General features: G+C 53.5%; 1 protein-coding gene across 1 annotated transcript; it reads left to right on the top strand.

Moving 5' to 3' along the window:
- Window positions 1-292: 292 nt before the first annotated feature.
- On the top strand, window positions 293-1,476 carry LOC109174438. Its single transcript, XM_019323675.1, has 2 exons — window positions 293-823; window positions 904-1,476. The coding sequence occupies exons 1-2, from the start codon at window positions 293-295 to the stop codon at window positions 1,474-1,476; spliced, it is 1,104 nt and encodes a 367-aa protein (XP_019179220.1).
- The last annotated feature ends 18,037 nt before the right edge of the window (window positions 1,477-19,513 follow it).

Below are 19,513 nucleotides of genomic sequence, written 5' to 3' on the forward strand. Positions count from 1 at the left end.
GTCTCGGGCGGACATGTGCGCCATCAAAGGCCTGCCCGGGAACAACAAGGGGTGGAAGAATAGAATTTTCTCCATCAAATACGATCCCTGGATCCTCCCGGTCGACCGCGCTTGGAGCACCCACTTTCGGAAACAAGTGGTGCCAGACGAGACACAAGTGCTCAAGGAGACGGTCGCTCGGATCTCGAGCGAGCTGCACGAGTATACAATCTTCCGAACGGCCGAGAGTCTCGAGGCGGCTAAACTCCCGCCCCCTACGTATGAGCTACGGGAAAAATATCTGCCCGTACCTATGGGCGTGACGGTCGCCAAGCCGTCGAGGCGGAAGAAGAAAGGTTTAACCCGAGCTTCTCTTCCCGATCTAACTTTATATTCCGATCAATCTAACTTTGCTTCTTTATTTGCAGCCATGGCCGAGTTCGGAGACGAAGATGCCCCCCTTCCCCCGCCCGCCAAGATCTCCCTTGGCGGCAAGAAGAAGGCGAAGGTGAAGCTAGCCGGGGAGAAGGAGATCCCCTCGGCCCGACCGCTAAGCGCCTCGACCGCGACGACGGCCGAGGGCTTCATCGTCGAGCCCTCAGACGTCCTGGTCACCCGGGTGGAAGTCGCCCGTGGTAAGGAGAGGGTCTCCGACCAGGGCGTGACCGAGGTGGGCGGCATGAAACGCCGTCGAGAACAACGCAGTCCGAGCCCCTCGGTCGGGCGAGGGAAGGACGACACGTCTATATTGGCCCGGATTGGCAACGCCGGGCCAGCAAAGGAGGATCTGGGGAAGATGACCCCAACCCAAGTGGCCGAGAGGATTGGCCATGACCTGGCCGAGGTAAGCTTTCTCCCACTGCCTTTCTCTTTTGTACAAGTATCTTCATCCGGGCTAATTTCAAATGTCTTTTTGTACCGCAGATTTCTCGAGCGGCCCAGCTCCTACATGGTCGGGCCATGCTGGCCGAAGAAGCCGACCATCACAAGAAGACGGCCGCTCGTCGCTTGAAGGAAATCAAGGACATCCAGGCCGAGCTGGAGAAGGTCCAGAAGGGCCTAAAGAAGAGCGAGGAAGACCGGGTTCTCACGGAGAAGGTCGCCCAACGGGCGATCGGGGAAGCCAAGGAACTGAAGGCCCGACTCGACAATCCGAGCGAGTTGGTGCAGTCTGTCTTCAAGGACAGCGAGTCGGGCTCGGCGTTTCTCACAGCGGCCCGGGGAACAAAGGTCGGAGAGGACCTGATTCTCTCCTTTGGACGATGGGCCTTCAAAGCCGGGCAACGCAAAATGCTCGAGCGAGCTCGTACCCGGATGGAGCAAGCTCTTGAAGGAGACGACCTCCAATTGGTCCTATCGACCTTGCCCCCAGACCTAGCTGACCCCGGTCCCTCTCCCTTCGCTCCGAAAGAAAAGGCGGCCGGGCCTGGTGGATCGTCTGCGGCCACTCCGAGCGGGAAGGAAACGGCTGCTGGAGCTCAGGAAGTAAAGAAGTAGAATAGGCTTCTTCTTTTTTGTAAAGGAACACTGATCGGGAGCCCGGTCCCGAATCTGTACCGGGCACTCTTTTTCAATCAATGAAACTCGTTTTTTGTTAAACTTATATTGTTCGTCTTTCTTTCTGCTTTTTTACTTTTAGTCATGCACATGCCGACCCTTAATGCTCGACCTCATGGCCTTTTGGCCCGGTCCTGCACTACTCGATCCGTTCGACGCCCGACCTTATGGCTTTATGGCCCGGTCGTGCATCCGAGATTTCGACATCAAACTGGCCAACCTGATCGGGTTTACCCGGTCTCCAGGCCCTGTCAAAATTTTTGAAAATAAGTAAGCCTCTACGGTCGGGATACTTCCGAACGACGGGCCTTCCGAACGACGGGCCTGTAAATACTTCCTTCATCCCAGCCCCCACACTATTGTGCTCTGATGGTACGAGTGAGTGCAATAGTGGACAAGAAGTGATCAGATCGGGGAATTATGCTGTGTGCTCCTGGCTTCCCCGACCGGTGGCGTAACTCGAATGTCCGCCGATGTGGAGCGCGTCTGACCGGTCGATAAATTCGCCCGGTCGGTGTAGCTTGAAGATAAATTGATCTGCGTGCACCGAAGGTAAAGAAAATGACCGACCGGGCCGCCGCATGCAAGCGGTCAAGCAATCACCGATCGTATATACATTAAAACCTTCCCGCTCGCAGGCGGTTAATATCTACAAACATAGGAATTTAACTACAAACGACGACCGGGACCTACACACAGGTTAAGCCCCCTCTTCGTCCAAAGATTACAAAAAATAGGCTTAATGCCTAAACATGACGAGGTGCTCGGAATTCCAAGTCCCCTCGATTACCCGACCGGTTGTCGTCTCCAGTCGGTATGTACCCGGCCGTATGATCGCGCTGATGATGTACGGCCCTTCCCAGTTTTGAGCTAGCTTTCCGCCCTCTAAAGGTTGACTGGCCTCCCTTCGTCGTAGAACATAATCTCTAACCTGAAAATAACGAGGGTTGACCCGAACGTCTTTAGAACTCTTAACACGCTTCTGGTATTCGGCCATACGCCGAGCGGCTAGCTCTCTTTTTTCTTCGATCGCATCGAGGTCTACGGCCATCGCATGCTCATTCTCCTCCGCATTGTAAGTTCTCTCTCGATCGGTCGGGATCCAAGCTTCGATCGGGAGTCGAGCTTCGGCTCCATAAACCAGGGCGAAAGGGGTCTCTAAAGTAGCTTCTCTCGGGGTCGTCCGATAAGTCCACAGCACATATGGCAACTCATCGGCCCAACTACGACCAGCCGAATGTAGCTTCGTTTTCAAACCTTCCAATATCGTCCGGTTAGCATTCTCCACTTGTCCGTTTCCCTGCGGGTAAGCCACCGACGATCGGATGTGAGTCGTCCCGATCGTGGCCAAAAAGTTCTGGAAGTACTGGCTTACGAAATGGCGGCCATTGTCACTGATGAGAGGTACGGGCACGCCAAAGCGGGAAACCACATTTCGCCAGAGAAAATGAGTACATTGCTAAGAGGTGATCGTGGCTAAGGGCTCGGCTTCTACCCACTTGGAGAAATAATCAACGGCGACAATCACGAACCTTCTTCGACCAGAGAGCTGAGGGAAGGGGCCCAAGATATCCACCCCCCACCTAGCGAAAGGAATTGCGGTCGTGACTGGTTGATAGAAGGTTGCCGGTCGTCCAGGCATCCGGGCGTACAGTTGGCACGTCTCACATTCCCGAGCTAACTTTTCACAGTCTAGCTGGAGGGACGGCCAATAGTACCCGATCAGCATGATACGACGGGCAAGCGATCGGCCTCCTTGATGCGAAGAGCAGATTCCCGAGTGAAGTTCCTTCATGACTAAATCGGCCTCAAATGCGGTCAAGCAATGCATGAGAGGGTCTCCATACGATCGCCTGTAGAGACGGCCATTCAAGACTTGGAACCTCGGGGCTCTCAACTTGGCCTTTCGAGCACGCTGAGGGTCGTCTGGAAGTCGACCGTGCTCGAGGAACTCCTTCAGATCGGTGATCCAATTGTCTTCTGCCGGTTGGATTGGATTGACCGGTAGACGATGGATGCTATGTCTCGGGATCACCAAAATCTGAGCTATCTTCGACATGTGTTCCGGGGCGTCTTGAGCCAATTTAGATAAGATATCTGCGTCGGCGTTATCCAATCGAGGTATATGCCGGACGGTATACCCCCGGAACTGAGCAAGCTTCTCCATGGCAAGGTCTCGGTATAGCTGCAAACGCTCTCCATTGACTTCATAATCCCCGAGAACTTGCCCGACCACGAGCGCAGAATCTGTTTGAGCCCGGATGTATTCAGCCCCCAAATCCCGAGCACACTGTAAGCCATTAACAAAGGCTTCGTATTCGGCTTCATTATTGGTCGGGTGGAACTGATACATGAGAGCAAAATAAACCTTGAATCCTTCCCGGCTCGTGACCACCACCCCTCCTCCTGCTCCTTTCTTGCTACTCGACCCGTCAGTAGCCAACGACCACCACTCAACCTCGGGATCCGCTACCTCGGGGGGTCGGGTATCCCGGGCGGTGCACTCGACTAAGAAATCAGCAAGGGCCTGTCCATTGATAGCTGGTCTTGGTCGGTATTCGATCGCGTATTGTGTCAGCATTAACGCCCACTTGACTAGGCGGCCGGATGATGAAGCGGTTCGGAGGACTGGCCCGATCGGCTGATCGGTCAACACGCGAATTGCTCGACCTTGGAAGTAGGGAGCCAACTTCTTCGCGGCAATGTATAAGGCGTAGACGACCTTCTCTAGCCGGGAGTACCGGAGCTCGGGACCATGTAGCGCGTGGCTTACATAGTACACCGGTCGCTGGACCCCTTCCGGATCGGTTCGGCACAACACTGCGCTTACTGCGCGATCGGACACGGCGAGGTACACGTCTAGCTCTTCTCCGAGCTCAGGCTTTGAGAGCACGATCGGTGACATGAGATATTCCTTCAGCTCATCAAAAGCCGCTCGGCACTCTTCGTCCCAGACGAATCCATTAACCTTCCGCAATACCTTGAAGAAAGGTAAAGCGCGCTCGGCTAGCTTGGAGAGGAACCGGCTGAGGGCTGCCAACCGGCCGGTCAATTGCTGGACTTCCCGAACGGTGGAAGGTGGTTGCATGTCCAGAATCGCTTTTACTTTGGCCGGGTTGGGCTCAATTCCTCTCTTGGTCATCATATAGCCGAGGAACTTGCCGGTCTGAACCGCGAATGTGCACTTGGTCGGGTTCAGCCGCAACTGGTACTTCCCCATGATCTGGAAGCACTCCTGGAGATCCCGAGTGTGGTCAGATCGGTCCCGACTCTTGACCAGCATGTCATCGATGTAAGCTTCCATCGTTCGGCCCAATAGATCGACAAAGAGTATATTGACCATCCTCTGGTAGGTCGCCCCTGCGTTCCGGAGACCGAACGGCATCACTCGGTAACAATACAGCCCGTCCGGGGTCACGAAGGCTGTCTTGCTCTCATCTTCATGGTGCATCATGATCTGATGGTATCCCTTGAAGGCATCCATGAAGCTCATTAATTCGGCCCCGGCCGTCTCGTCGACCATCTGGTGTATGCTCGGTAGAGGATACGGGTCGAGCGGACAGGCCCTGTTGAGGTCCGTAAAATCGATGCACATCCTCCATGTTGGGGGCTTAGGAACAAGAACGATATTTGCCACCCACTCGGGATAAACCACCGGCGGATGTGTTCGATCGCCGCCATCTTTTTGACTTCTTCTCTGACAAATTCGCGGCGATCGGAGGAAAGGTGTCGTGTTTTCTGCACGACCGGCTTGGCTGAGGGATCGACGGCCAATTTGTGACAGATGACCGATCGATCGATCCCGGGCATGTCTTCAGGCCCCCACGCAAAGATATCAGCATACTCCCGGAGTATGGCCAAAACTTCCGTTCGAAGCTCGGGGGTGAGGGCTCGGCCAATCTTGATCTTCCTATCCGGGCGGTCCTCGGACAGGGGAACTTCTTCTATTTCTTCGGAAGGCTCAGGTTGTTCCTTCAGATCCTTAGCCTCCTCCTTGGCTATGGTGTTCACCCGGGAAGACGGACCGGAGTCGCGTCTATTAACCGCTCGGGTGTAACATTTCCGGGCGGATTGGACATCGCCACGGACCACACCGACCCCATTAGGGGTGGGGAACTTCATGCATAAGTGGGGCATAGAAATTATCCCACCGATCTTCATAATGGCGGGTCGGCCCAAGATAATGTTGTGGACGCAATGGAGGTTGACCACAACAAATTCTAGCTCCGTTTGGATCGACTTTGGAGGTGCGCCGATCTCGACTGGGAGTGTTAGTTTTCCCTCGGGGTAAATAAGAGCCCCGGTAAATCCTGACAGTGGTACACCGACCGGAGTCAGCTCCTTCCTGTCGAGGCCAAGCTTCTCAAAGACGTCCAAGTATAGGACGTTCACACTGCTGCCCGTATCAACCATAACCCTCTGGACGTCTGTCCCCTTAACGTCAATCGTGACCACGAGCGCCTCCATGCCGTGGTCACTGCTGCTAGGTTGGTCTTCGAGGGTGAAGGTTATGGGCTCCATCTTCTGCCTCTTCCCGGTCTCCCGGGAATCCACTATAGCGACCGGGCAATTAGTCCGCGGTCGGGAAGCATCTTCCAGTCCACCAAAAATGACATGGATGGTAGGCTTTCCGGACGGGCGGCTACCAGACGGAGGGTCAGGGTCCCGTCGGTCATCATGACGATCGTCCCTTCGATCGTCTCTTCGGTCCTGACCTGGTCGATCGGAGCGGTGATGAGAACGCCTGTGATCTCTCCGATCGGTATTCCTCTTATTGTCTTCTCTCTTCCCCACGCATTTGTCCAATTTTCCCATGTTAAGCAGATCTTCTAACAATTGGCGCAAGTGGGTACACTCCTCGGTGTCATGCCCGGCGCATCGATGGTAAGCACAATGCTTACTCTTGTCAGGGCCGTCTCGATCGGGATGGGGGAGTTTGATGAGATTGCAGGACTGAGCGTACTGCATGGCCTCCGCTGCGGATCGATTCAAGGCCGTAAACTCGCCAGGCCTGGTGCGGGATCGGGGGTTGTCATCTCCCGACCGATGTTCCGCCCGGCCGGCCGGTTTACGGGACGAGGAGCCGACCTCCTGCAGGCGCTTTACGGCGTTCGCCTCGCCGGCGTTGGCATAGTCTGTGACCCTCCGAAGGGCCTCCTCATAACTGGTCGGGGGGTGTAAGATGAAGTCTTGATACAAATGTCCCGCCCGGAGAGATATGTGAAGCATATGGGTGGCGGTCGCGTCGTCCATAGGCTCGACCTCCCCGACCGCTGCCTTCCACTTGACGAGGAAATCGGTCAGGCTTTCCCCGTCTAGCTGCTTGGCCTTCTCAAGATACATGTAGGACTTTCTCACCACTTTGGAAGTAATGAACTTCCTCACAAACTTGATCGCCAAGGTGTCAAATTTGTCGATCGAGCCCGGTTGTAAGGTCCGAAACCATTCCGCTGCTCGACCGGTGAGCGTAGAGTAGAATGCCCTACACATTACGGCGTCTGAAACGCCCTTCATCATCATGTTGCTGTAAAAATCATTCACATGGGCTTCAGGGTCTGCCCGTCCGTCATAACTCTTCTCTCCAGAGACCTTCAAGTCGAGCGGGTAAGGCTGGGCCATTACCGCTGCTGTGAAAGGCGTCTGGTGCAGGGTCGATTGGTTGACCGGGGGTGTTGCAGGGTACGCATTCCTGAGCTGCGCAACTTCCGCCTGGAGGTTATAGAGCAATCCTCGGGTTTCGTTGAGCTCGGCGGTTTGGACGGCTTGGGCTGTTTCCCGAGCGCGTCGCCGTCGGTGTGATCTCGACCCGCTATGCCCAGATGAAGCCTCCTGACTAGCCTCCTGCATGTGCACGTCTTCCGGTTGGCGATTCGTAAGCAATATGAAATAACTCGAGACCAATTAAAGCAAGTAGATGTCTTTATTGATCACGGTAGAGGCCCTAAGTACAATCTACTGGGTCGCTCTGAGTACCGACTGACTGCGGTCGGGATTCTCTAACAACAACCTATCGATCGTCCAAAAGTCCTCCACCTGACGAAGGACACGTGGCGGCTCTCTACATCGACAGGCAGGGCACCCGGGAGGATGACACGTGGTGGCTACGTGGAGGACATGCTGAACGGCTGGAATCCTGTCCCCGGCATAACGGCTATAAATACCCACAGTAGCTACAGTGTGGAGGACATTTGGACGATCGATAGGTTGTTGTTATAGAATCCCGACCGCAGTCAGTCGGTACTCAGAGCGACCCAGTAGATTGTACTTAGGGCCTCTACCGTGATCAATAAAGACATCTACTTGCTTTAATTGGTCTCGAGTTATTTCATATTGCTTACGAATCGCCAACCGGAAGACGTGCACATGCAGGAGGCTAGTCAGGAGGCTTCATCTGGGCATAGCGGGTCGAGATCACACCGACGGCGACGCGCTCGGGAAACAGCCCAAGCCGTCCAAACCGCCGAGCTCAACGAAACCCGAGGATTGCTCTATAACCTCCAGGCGGAAGTTGCGCAGCTCAGGAATGCGTACCCTGCAACACCCCCGGTCAATCAATCGACCCTGCACCAGACGCCTTTCACAGCAGCGGTAATGGCCCAGCCTTACCCGCTCGACTTGAAGGTCTCTGGAGAGAAGAGTTATGACGGACGGGCAGACCCTGAAGCCCATGTGAATGATTTTTACAGCAACATGATGATGAAGGGCGTTTCAGACGCCGTAATATGTAGGGCATTCTACTCTACGCTCACCGGTCGAGCAGCGGAATGGTTTCGGACCTTACAACCGGGCTCGATCGACAAATTTGACACCTTGGCGATCAAGTTTGTGAGGAAGTTCATTACTTCCAAAGTGGTGAGAAAGTCCTACATGTATCTTGAGAAGGCCAAGCAGCTAGAAGGGGAAAGCCTTACCGATTTCCTCGTCAAGTGGAAGGCAGCGGTCGGGGAGGTCGAGCCTATGGACGACGCGACCGCCACCCATATGCTTCACATATCTCTCCGGGCGGGACATTTGTATCAAGACTTCATCTTACACCCCCCGACCAGTTATGAGGAGGCCCTTCGGAGGGTCACAGACTATGCCAACGCCGGCGAGGCGAACGCCGTAAAGCGCCTGCAGGAGGTCGGCTCCTCGTCCCGTAAACCGGCCGGCCGGGCGGAACATCGGTCGGGAGATGACAACCCCCGATCCCGCACCAGGCCTGGCGAGTTTACGGCTTTGAATCGATCCGCAGCGGAGGCCATGCAGTACGCTCAGTCCTGCAATCTCATCAAACTCCCCCATCCCGATCAAGACGGCCCTGACAAGAGTAAGCATTGTGCTTACCATCGATGCGCCGGGCATGACACCGAGGAGTGTACCCACTTGCGCCAATTGTTGGAAGATCTACTTAACATGGGAAAATTGGACAAGTGCGTGGGGAAGAGAGAAGACAATAAGAGGAATACTGATCGGAGAGATCACAGGCGTTCTCGTCACCGCTCCGATCGACCAGGTTAGGACCGAAGAGACGATCGAAGGGACGATCGTCATGATGACCGACGGGACCCTGACCCTCCGTCTGGTAGCCGCCCGTCCGGAAAGCCTACCATCCATGTCATTTTTGGTGGATTGGAAGATGCTTCCCGACCGCGGACTAATTGCCCGGTCGCTATAGTGGATTCCCGGGAGACCGGGAAGAGGCAGAAGATGGAGCCCATAACCTTCACCCTCGAAGACCAACCTAGCAGCAGTGACCACGACATGGAGGCGCTCGTGGTCACGATTGACGTTAAGGGGACAGACGTCCAGAGGGTTATGGTTGATACGGGCAGCAGTGTGAACGTCCTATACTTGGACGTCTTTGAGAAACTTGGCCTCGACAGGAAGGAGCTGACTCCGGTCGGTGTACCACTGTCAGGATTTACCGGGGCTCTTATTTACCCCGAGGGAAAACTAACGCTCCCAGTCGAGATCGGCGCACCTCCAAAGTCGATCCAAACGGGGCTAGAATTTGTTGTGGTCAACCTCCATTGCGTCCACAACATTATCTTGGGCCGACCCGCCATTATGAAGATCGGTGGGATAATTTCTATGCCCCACTTATGCATGAAGTTCCCCACCCCTAATGGGGTCGGTGTGGTCCGTGGCGATGTCCAATCCGCCCGGAAATGTTACACCCGAGCGGTTAATAGACGCGACTCCGGTCCGTCTTCCCGGGTGAACACCATAGCCAAGGAGGAGGCTAAGGATCGGAAGGAACAACCTGAGCCTTCCGAAGAAATAGAAGAAGTTCCCCTCTCCGAGGACCGCCCGGATAGGAAGATCAAGATTGGCCGAGCCCTCACCCCCGAGCTTCGAGCGGAAGTTTTGGCCATACTCCAGGAGTATGCTGATATCTTTGCGTGGGGGCCTGAAGACATGCCCGGGATCGATCGATCGGTCATCTGTCATAAATTGGCCGTCGATCCCTCAGCCAAGCCGGTCGTGCAGAAAACACGACACCTTTCCTCCGATCGCCGCGAATTTGTCAGAGAAGAAGTCAAAAAGATGGCGGCGATCGAACACATCCGCCCGGTGGTTTATCCCGAGTGGGTGGCAAATATCGTTCTTGTTCCTAAGCCCCCAGCATGGAGGATGTGCATCGATTTTACGGACCTCAACAGGGCCTGTCCGCTCGACCCGTATCCTCTACCGAGCATACACCAGATGGTCGACGAGACGGCCGGGGCCGAATTAATGAGCTTCATGGATGCCTTCAAAGGATTATACCATCAGATCATGATGCACCATGAAGATGAGAGCAAGACAGCCATCGTGACCCCGAACGGGCTGTATTGTTACCGAGTGATGCCGTTCGGTCTCCGGAACGCAGGGGCGACCTACCAGAGGATGGTCAACATGCTCTTTGCCGATCTATTGGGCCGAACGATGGAAGCTTACATCGATGACATGCTGGTCAAGAGTCGGGACAGATCTGACCACACTCGGGATCTCCAGGAGTGCTTCCAGATCATGAGGAAGTACCAGTTGCGGCTGAACCCGACCAAGTGCACATTCGCGGTTCAGACAGGCAAGTTCCTCGGCTATATGATGACCAAGAGAGGAATTGAGCCCAACCCGGCCAAAGTAAAAGCGATTCTGGACATGCAACCACCTTCCACCGTTCGGGAAGTCCAGCAATTGACCGGCCGGTTGGCAGCCCTCAGCCGGTTCCTCTCCAAGCTAGCCGAGCGCGCTTTACCTTTCTTCAAGGTATTGCGGAAGGTTAATGGATTCGTCTGGGACGAAGAGTGCCGAGCGGCTTTTGATGAGCTGAAGGAATATCTCATGTCACCGATCGTGCTCTCAAAGCCTGAGCTCGGAGAAGAGCTAGACGTGTACCTCGCCGTGTCCGATCGCGCAGTAAGCGCAGTGTTGTGCCGAACCGATCCGGAAGGGGTCCAGCGACCGGTGTACTATGTAAGCCACGCGCTACATGGTCCCGAGCTCCGGTACTCCCGGCTAGAGAAGGTTGTCTACGCCTTATACATTGCCGCGAAGAAGTTGGCTCCCTACTTCCAAGGTCGAGCAATTCGCGTGTTGACCGATCAGCCGATCGGGCCAGTCCTCCGAACCGCTTCATCATCCGGCCGCCTAGTCAAGTGGGCGTTAATGCTGACACAATACGCGATCGAATACCGACCAAGACCAACTATCAAAGGTCAGGCCCTTGCTGATTTCTTGGTCGAGTGCACCGCCCGGGATACCCGACCCCCCGAGGTAGCGGATCCCGCGGCTGAGTGGTTGTCGTTGGCTACTGACGGGTCGAGTAGCAAGAAAGGAGCAGGAGGAGGGGTGGTGGTCAAGAGCCCGGAAGGATTCAAGGTTTATTTTGCTCTCATGTATCAGTTCCACCCGACCAATAATGAAGCCGAATACGAAGCCTTTGTTAATGGCTTACAGTGTGCTCGGGATTTGGGGGCTGAATACATCCGGGCTCAAACGGATTCCGCGCTCGTGGTCAGGCAAGTTCTCGGGGATTATGAAGTCAATGGAGAGCGTTTGCAGCTATACCGAGACCTTGCCATGGAGAAGCTTGCTCAGTTCCGGGGGTATACCGTCCGACATATACCTCGATTGGATAACGCCGACGCAGATATCTTATCTAAATTGGCTCAAGACGCCCCGGAACACATGTCGAAGATAGCTCGGATTTTGGTGATCCCGAGACATAGCATCCATCGTCTACCGGTCAATCCAATCCAACCGGCAGAAGACAATTGGATCACCGATCTGAAGGAGTTCCTCGAGCACGGTCGACTTCCAGACGACCCTCAGCGTGCTCGAAAGGCCAAGTTGAGAGCCCCGAGGTTCCAAGTCTTGAATGGCCGTCTCTACAGGCGATCGTATGGAGGCCCTCTCATGCGTTGCTTGACCGCATTTGAGGCCGATTTAGTCATGAAGGAACTTCACTCGGGAATCTGCTCTTCGCATCAAGGAGGCCGATCGCTTGCCCGTCGTATCATGCTGATCGGGTACTATTGGCCGTCCCTCCAGCTAGACTGTGAAAAGTTAGCTCGGGAATGTGAGACGTGCCAACTGTACGCCCGGATGCCTGGACGACCGGCAACCTTCTATCAACCAGTCACGACCGCAATTCCTTTCGCTAGGTGGGGGGTGGATATCTTGGGCCCCTTCCCTCAGCTCTCTGGTCGAAGAAGGTTCGTGATTGTCGCCGTTGATTATTTCTCCAAGTGGGTAGAAGCCGAGCCCTTAGCCACGATCACCTCTCAGCAATGTGCTCGTTTTCTCTAGCGAAATGTGGTTTCCCGCTTTGGCGTGCCCGTACATCTCATCAGTGACAATGGCCGCCAGTTCGTAAGCCAGTACTTCCAGAACTTTTTGGCCACGATCGGGACGACTCACATCCGATCGTCGGTGGCTTACCCGCAGGGAAACGGACAAGTGGAGAATGCTAACCGGACGATCTTGGAAGGTTTGAAAAAGAAGCTACATTCGGCTGGTCGTTGTTGGGCCGATGAGTTGCCATATGTGCTGTGGACTTATCGGACGACCCCGAGAGAAGCTACTTTAGAGACCCTTTCGCTCTGGTTTATGGAGCCGAAGCTCGACTCCCGATCGAAGCTTGGATCCCGACCGATCGAGAGAGAACTTACAATGCGGAGGAGAATGAGCATGCGATGGCCGTAGACCTCGATGCGGTCGAAGAAAAAAGAGAGCTAGCCGCTCGGTGTATGGCCGAATACCAGAAGCGTGTTAAGAGTTCTAAAGACGTTCGGGTCAACCCTCGTTATTTTCAGGTTGGAGATTATGTTCTACGACGAAGGGAGGCCAGTCAACCTTTAGAGGGCGGAAAGCTAGCTCAAAACTGGGAAGGGCCGTACATCATCAGCGCGATCATACGGCCGGGTACATACCGACTGGAGACGACAACCGGTCGGGTAATCGAGGGGACTTGGAATTCCGAGCACCTCGTCATGTTTCGGCATTAAGCCTATTTTTTTTTTTGTAATCTTTGGACGAAGAGGGGGCTTGACCTGTGTGTAGGTCCCGGTCGTCGTTTGTAGTTAAATTCCTATGTTTGTAGATATTAACCGCCTGCGAGCGGGAAGGTTTTAATGTATATACGATCGGTGATTGCTTGACCGCTTGCATGCGGCGGCCCGGTCGGTCATTTTCTTTACCTTCGGTGCACGCAGATCAATTTATCTTCAAGCTACACCGATCGGGGCGAATTTATCGACCGGTCAGACGCGCTCCACATCGGCGGACATTCGAGTCACGCCACCGGTCGGGGAAGCCAGGAGCACACAGCATAATTCCCCGATCTGATCACTTCTTGTCCACTATTGCACTCACTCGTGCCATGAGAGCACAATAGTGTGGGGGCTGGGATAAGGGAGTGTCCGTAGATCCATCGCTCGGGAAAAACTCGGCTATCGGGGGCTTACTTATTTTCAAAAATTTCGTCAAGGCCTGGAGATCGGGTAAACCCGATCGGCTTGGCCAGTTTGACATCGAAGTCTCGGATGCGCGACCGGGCCATAAGGCCGTAGGGTCGGGTGTCGAACGGATCGAGTAGTGCAAGACCGGGCCATATGGCCGCGAGGTCGAGCATTAAGGATTGGCATTTGCATGACTAAAAGTAAAAATGTGAAAAGAAAAAACGAGCGAAGTAACTGCAAAAAGAGATAGTATTAATCATCAAAAAGTGCCCGGTACAATTTCGGGACCGGGCTCCCGGTACAATTTCGGGACCTATTCTACTTCTTCGCCTCGGCATCGCCCTTCCTCGGCGCTTCTTCCCCGCTCGGAGCAGCTTCAGCTCCGCTCGCCATAGCCCGATCCTTTGGATCAAAAGGTGCTGGCCCCGGGTCGGCTACGTCGTCAGGGAGTGTGGTCAAGACCAACTGAAGATCATCCCCTTCAAGGGCCTGCTCCATGATCTTCTTGGTCTGATCACGCATTTTTCGTTGACCGGCTTTGTACGCCCACCGGCCAAACGTCCATATCAGCTTCTCCCCGACCTCTGTGCCTCGAACGGACTGGAGAAAGCGAGCGCCCGATTTGGTGTCTTGGAAAAGATGCTGGGCGAGCTTATCCGGGTCGTTCTGGCGAGCCTTGAACTCGGCTGCCTCCCCGATTGCCTGTTGGGCGACCTGCTCGGAGAGGTCCCGCTCAGCTTTGACCTTCTTTAGCTGAGCCTCCAGATCCCGGATCTCCTGTAGCTGCCGGTTGGCGACCTTCTTCAAGGCCTCAGCTTCGTTGGCCTGAAGGGCCCGTTGTTGAAGAAACTGGGCCGCTCGGGAGATCTGCATATATGAACGACCGCGTTAGCCGGACAGCAGTACTACGAGAAAGTTCAGAAGAAGGAAAATACGCTTACCTCAGCCAAGTCGTAGCCGATCTTCTCGGCTACCTGGCTCGGGGTCAGCTTGGAGAAGTCCTCCTTGGCCGACCCGGCGTTCCCGATCCGAGCAAGGATCGAAGATCCGCCTCTGCTGCCCCCGCCCGACGGGGTCGGGCTGTGTTGTTCCCGGCGCCGCTTCAAGGCCCCGGTCTCTGAGGTGGTCTTCTCTGCCACCTTCTCTTTCCCCTTCCCGACCGCCACTCGGGAGACCAGGACCTCTGAGGCGTCCACCATGAAGCCTTCGGTCGTGGTGATGGTCGACGCCCCAATGGGTCGGGCAACCGGGATCTCCTTTTCCCCGGCCGGTTTGGCTTGGCCCTTTTTTTTGCCAAGGGAAATCTTGGCCACCGGGCGCACTGGGACATCCTCATCTCCGAAACCGGCCATTCCTGCAAAACAAAACAAAATAGGTTAGGTCGAGCTAAAGGCCCAGCCAGGCTTCTGAGATCGGTGAAAGGGGCTAACGTCGCACCTTTGCCCTTTCGTTCGCCCCGGGCGGGCATCTTTGCGATCGTGACGCCCCGGGGCTCGGGCTTGTATTTATCGGGTATATTATATACAGGCTCGGGCAAGTCAGCCGCTTCGAGGGACTCGGGCGTCTTGAAGATTCGATACTCGTAGATTTCGCCCGAGATTTTAGAGACGGCGTCTATAAGGACCTGGGTCTCTCTTGGGATGACTTGTTTCCGGAAACGCTGGCTCCAGACCCTCTCGACCGGGAGGATCCACGGATCATACTTCGCTGAGAAGATCCGGTTCTTCCACCCCCGGTTGTTCCCGGGCAGCCCTTCGATCGAGCATCTATCCGCTCGGGATTGTATCATCAGAAATCCACCCCCGTACGCGGCCGCTAGCACCTTCACTTGGTAAACAAAGTTGAAGAGCTCCATCGTACAGGATACGTTGTGCCGATTGCAGATCTGGGGAAAGCATGCGATAATCCGATGCGCGTTCGGGCAAATCTGCTCGGGCATAACTTGGTAGTAGCCCAAGAATGCTGTAAGGAGACTGGAAAAGGGGAATGTGATCGGGGCCATTAGCGAATCGTAATGCAGCCCGGTCCATTTCCCTTGGTGCCGCTCGATGATACTTCCGAGCTGTCTGCTGGTATCGATCTCGACCCGACCAGCAAGAGTTGCCGCAATTTTGCTTGCTTCTCCTTTTGTCAGCAAGCTCTTCTGGCCTTCAACTCTCTCGCTATTGAGGAACTCAAACCCGTCCCCGCCCGGTGGCGCTGGCCCGGTCGGGTCCTCTTCATCCGCTTCGGCTTCGTCGGCCCGGTCTCCGCCCTCAGGCCCGGCTCGAGGGTAATCCCCTATTACCCTCGTAGGCGTTTCCCGAACGCCTTCGTCCGGGAGGCTTCGTCCGCTCGTGGACGTTGCCTCGCTCCCCGACCCACTGGAGCTCGACCCCGAGGTCCCTGACGAACCTGATGACCCTGCTGGCTCGGGGGCTCGGTCGGGAATGGGCTGTGGTCGTTGTTCGACCTCTGGGGAGTAGGACATGATGTCCACCTCCTCGCTGCTGTACTCGATTGCGTCGTCGTAGTCTGCGATCGAGGCGTTCTGGCTATCCGAATCCGACATGTTTTCTACCTAAAGGTCGGTCGGGGTTAGTACAGGGTCGGGAGGTTAGCTCAAAGTTAGTCCTATCCTATTCCTACGCAAAGCTAAAAACAAAGTAAAAAGCTGAGGGATCAAGAGCTTACCGATTGCTGGTACTTTGCTCGAGGGAGAGAACTTGAAGCTTGGCTTTGCTCGACTGGTTCGATGAACTGATGCTCGAGACTCTCTGAGGGTACCGATTGCTTCAGAAGATTGAGGAAAGTTCAAATGAAGGCCTCAGGGGCCTATTTATAGGAGGGCGTTTGGGCGGGAAAATCATCCACTTGCGTGACACGACCAGCGCTGACTCCGAGGTGACGGTTGCAGTCGCAGAGGCCGGCAGTGGCCGACACGTGGCGAGGAGGGGAATGACAGCTGGCCGGTCGGTTTAATGGCCGACGGTTGGGCTTCTTCATCCCGGCCCATTTTTTCCCAGACGATCAAAAAGGCCCGGGCTGGGGGGCTCTTGGTAGGGAATATCCCGACCGACATAGCTTCACCACGACCGAGAAGCCTTTGTCCTTTTCTCTTTGTCTTTGCAGGTAACAGGTCGGGCTCCTTGTGAAGAACCCGGTCGGGGTCCGACCGGGAGCTGCCCGAACGACGATGTCAACCACCGAGCGGTAGCCCATTGGCGAGAGAGCTGACGAAGGACACGTGGCGGCTCTCTACATCGACAGGCAGGGCACCCGGGAGGATGACACGTGGTGGCTACGTGGAGGACATGCCGAACGGCTGGAATCCTGTCCCCGGCATAATGGCTATAAATACCCACAGTAGCTACAGTGTGGAGGACTTTTGGACGATCGATAGGTTGTTGTTAGAGAATCCCGACAGCAGTCAGTCGGTACTCAGAGCGACCCAGTAGATTGTACTTAAGGCCTCTACCGTGATCAATAAAGACATCTACTTGCTTTAATTGGTCTCGAGTTATTTCATATTGCTTACGTATAATTAGCAGTATCAACCTTCTTCCCTGAATTAAAACTTTGATTCAGGGAGGAGGGTGGTGTATGAGGAATGATGCATATTTTACTCCTGATCACTCTGTTGAGAGTTGTTTGAGCCGCAAGGCTGGTGAGTTGGGTTATAGTCGCAACATGAAACCTCTCAAATTTCAAGACTTTTTCGGTACAACTGAGAGGTTTCATGAGGCGACTAGAACCCAACTTACCAGCCTTACCGCTCAAACAACTCTCAACAGAGTGATCAGGAGTAGAATATGTATCATTACTTATACACCACCCTCCTCCCTAAATTAAAACTTTGATTCAGGGAGGAGGGCGGTGTAGGAGTAGTGATGCATATTCTACTCCTGATCTCTCTGTTGAGAGTTGTTTGAGCCGTAAGGCCGGTGAGTTGAGTTCCAGTCGCAACATGAAACCTCTCAGTTGTAACGTAAAAGTCTTGGAATTTGAGAGGTTTCATGTTGCGACTAGAACCCAATTCACCAGCCTTGCGGCTCAAACAACTCTCAACAGAGTGATCAGGAGTAGAATATGCATCATTACTCATACACCACCCTCCTCCCTGAATCAAAGTTTTAATTCAGGGAAGAGGGTGGTGTATGAGTAATGATAAATACTCTACTCCTGACCACTCTGTTGAGAATTGTTTGAGCCGTAAGGCTGGTGAGTTGGGTTCTAGTCGCAACATGAAACCTCTCAAATTTCAAGACTTTTTCGGTACAACAGAGAGGTTTCATGTTGCGACTAGAACCCAACTTACTAGCCTTACGGATAAAACAACTCTCAACAGAGTGATCAGGAGTAGAATATGTATCATTACTTATACACCACCCTCCTCCCTAAATTAAAACTTTGATTCAGGGAGGAGGGTGGTGTAGGAATAGTGATGCATATTCTACTCCTGATCACTCTGTTGAGAGTTGTTTGAGCCTTAAGGCCTGTGAGTTGAGTTCTAGTCGCAACATGAAACCTTTCAGTTGTACCGAAAAAGTCTTGAAATTTGAGAGGTTTCATGTTTCGACTAGAACCCAACTGACTGGCCTTACGGCTAAAACAACTCACAACAGAGTCGTCAGGAGTAGAATATGTATCATTACTCATACACCACCCTCCTCCCTGAATTAAAACTTTATTCAGGGAGGAGGGTGGTGTATGTGTAATGATGCATATTCTACTCCTGATCACTCTAATGAGAGTTGTTTGAACCGTAAGGCCGGAGAGTTGAGTTCTAGTCGCAACATGAAACCTATCTGTTGTACCGAAAAAGTCTTGAAATTTGAGAGGTTTCATATTGCGACTAGAACCCAACTCACTAGCCTTACGGCTCAAACAACTCTCCACAGAGTGATCAGGAGTAGAATATGTATCATTACTCATACACCACCCTTCTCCCTGAATTAAAACTTGGATTCAGGGAGGAGGGTGGTGTATGAGTAATGATGCATAGTCTACTCCTGATCACTCTGTTGAGAGTTGTTTGAGCCGTAAGGCCGGTGAGTTGGGTTCTAATCGCAACATGAAACCTCTCAAATTTTAAGACTTTTTTGGTGCAATTGAGAGGTTTCATGTTGCGACTAGAACCCAACTCACCAGCCTTACGGCTCAAACAACTCTCAACAGAGTGATCAGGAGTAGAATATGTATCATTACTCATACACCACCCTCCTCCCTAAATTAAAACTTTGATTCAGGGAAGAGGGTGGTGTATGAGTAGTGATGCATATTCTGCTCCTGATCACTCGGTTGAGAGTTGTTTGAGCCGTAAGGCCGGTGAGTTGAGTTCTAGTCGCAACATGAAACCTCTCAATTGTACCGAAAAAGTCTTGAAATTTGAGAGGTTTCATGTTGCAACTAGAACCCAACTCACCAGCCTTGCGGCTTAAACAACTCTCAACAGAGTGATCAGGAGTTGAATATGCATCATTACTCATACACCACCCTCCTCCCTGAATCAAAGTTTTAATTCAGGGAAGAGGGTGGTGTATGAGTAATGACTCTACTCCTGACCACTCTGTTGAGAATTGTTTGAGCCGTAAGGCTGGTGAGTTGGGTTCTAGTCGCAACATGAAACCTCTCAAATTTCAAGACTTTTTCGGTACAACAGAGAGGTTTCATGTTGCGACTAGAACCCAACTGACTGGACTTACGGCTCAAACAACTCTGCACAGAGTGATCAAGAGTAGAGTATGTATCATTACTCATACACCACCCTCTTCCCTGAATTAAAACTTTGATTCAGGGAGGAGGGTGGTGTATGAGTAATGATGCATATTCTACTCCTGATCACTCTGTTGAGAGTTCTTTGAGCCGCAAGGCTGGTGAGTTGGGTTCTAGTCGCAACATGAAACCTCTCAAATTTCAAGACTTTTTCGGTACAACAGAGAGGTTTCATGTTGCGACTAGAACCCAACTGACTGGCCTTACGGCTCAAACAACTCTCCACAGAGTCGTCAGGAGTAGAATATGTATCATTACAAATACACCACCCTCCTCCCTGAATTAAAACTTTATTC

Source organism: Ipomoea nil, unplaced genomic scaffold (genome assembly GCF_001879475.1).
Source record: "Ipomoea nil cultivar Tokyo-kokei standard unplaced genomic scaffold, Asagao_1.1 scaffold0642, whole genome shotgun sequence".
NCBI lineage: Eukaryota > Viridiplantae > Streptophyta > Magnoliopsida > Solanales > Convolvulaceae > Ipomoea > Ipomoea nil.

Bases quoted from the DNA above. Each gene is read 5' to 3' on its own strand.
- LOC109174438 (XM_019323675.1), top strand. From the start codon at position 293: ATGGGCGTGACGGTCGCCAAGCCGTCGAGGCGGAAGAAGAAAGGTTTA. The intron at 824-903 runs GTAAGCTTTCTC...TTTGTACCGCAG, and splicing joins TTGGCCATGACCTGGCCGAG to ATTTCTCGAGCGGCCCAGCT.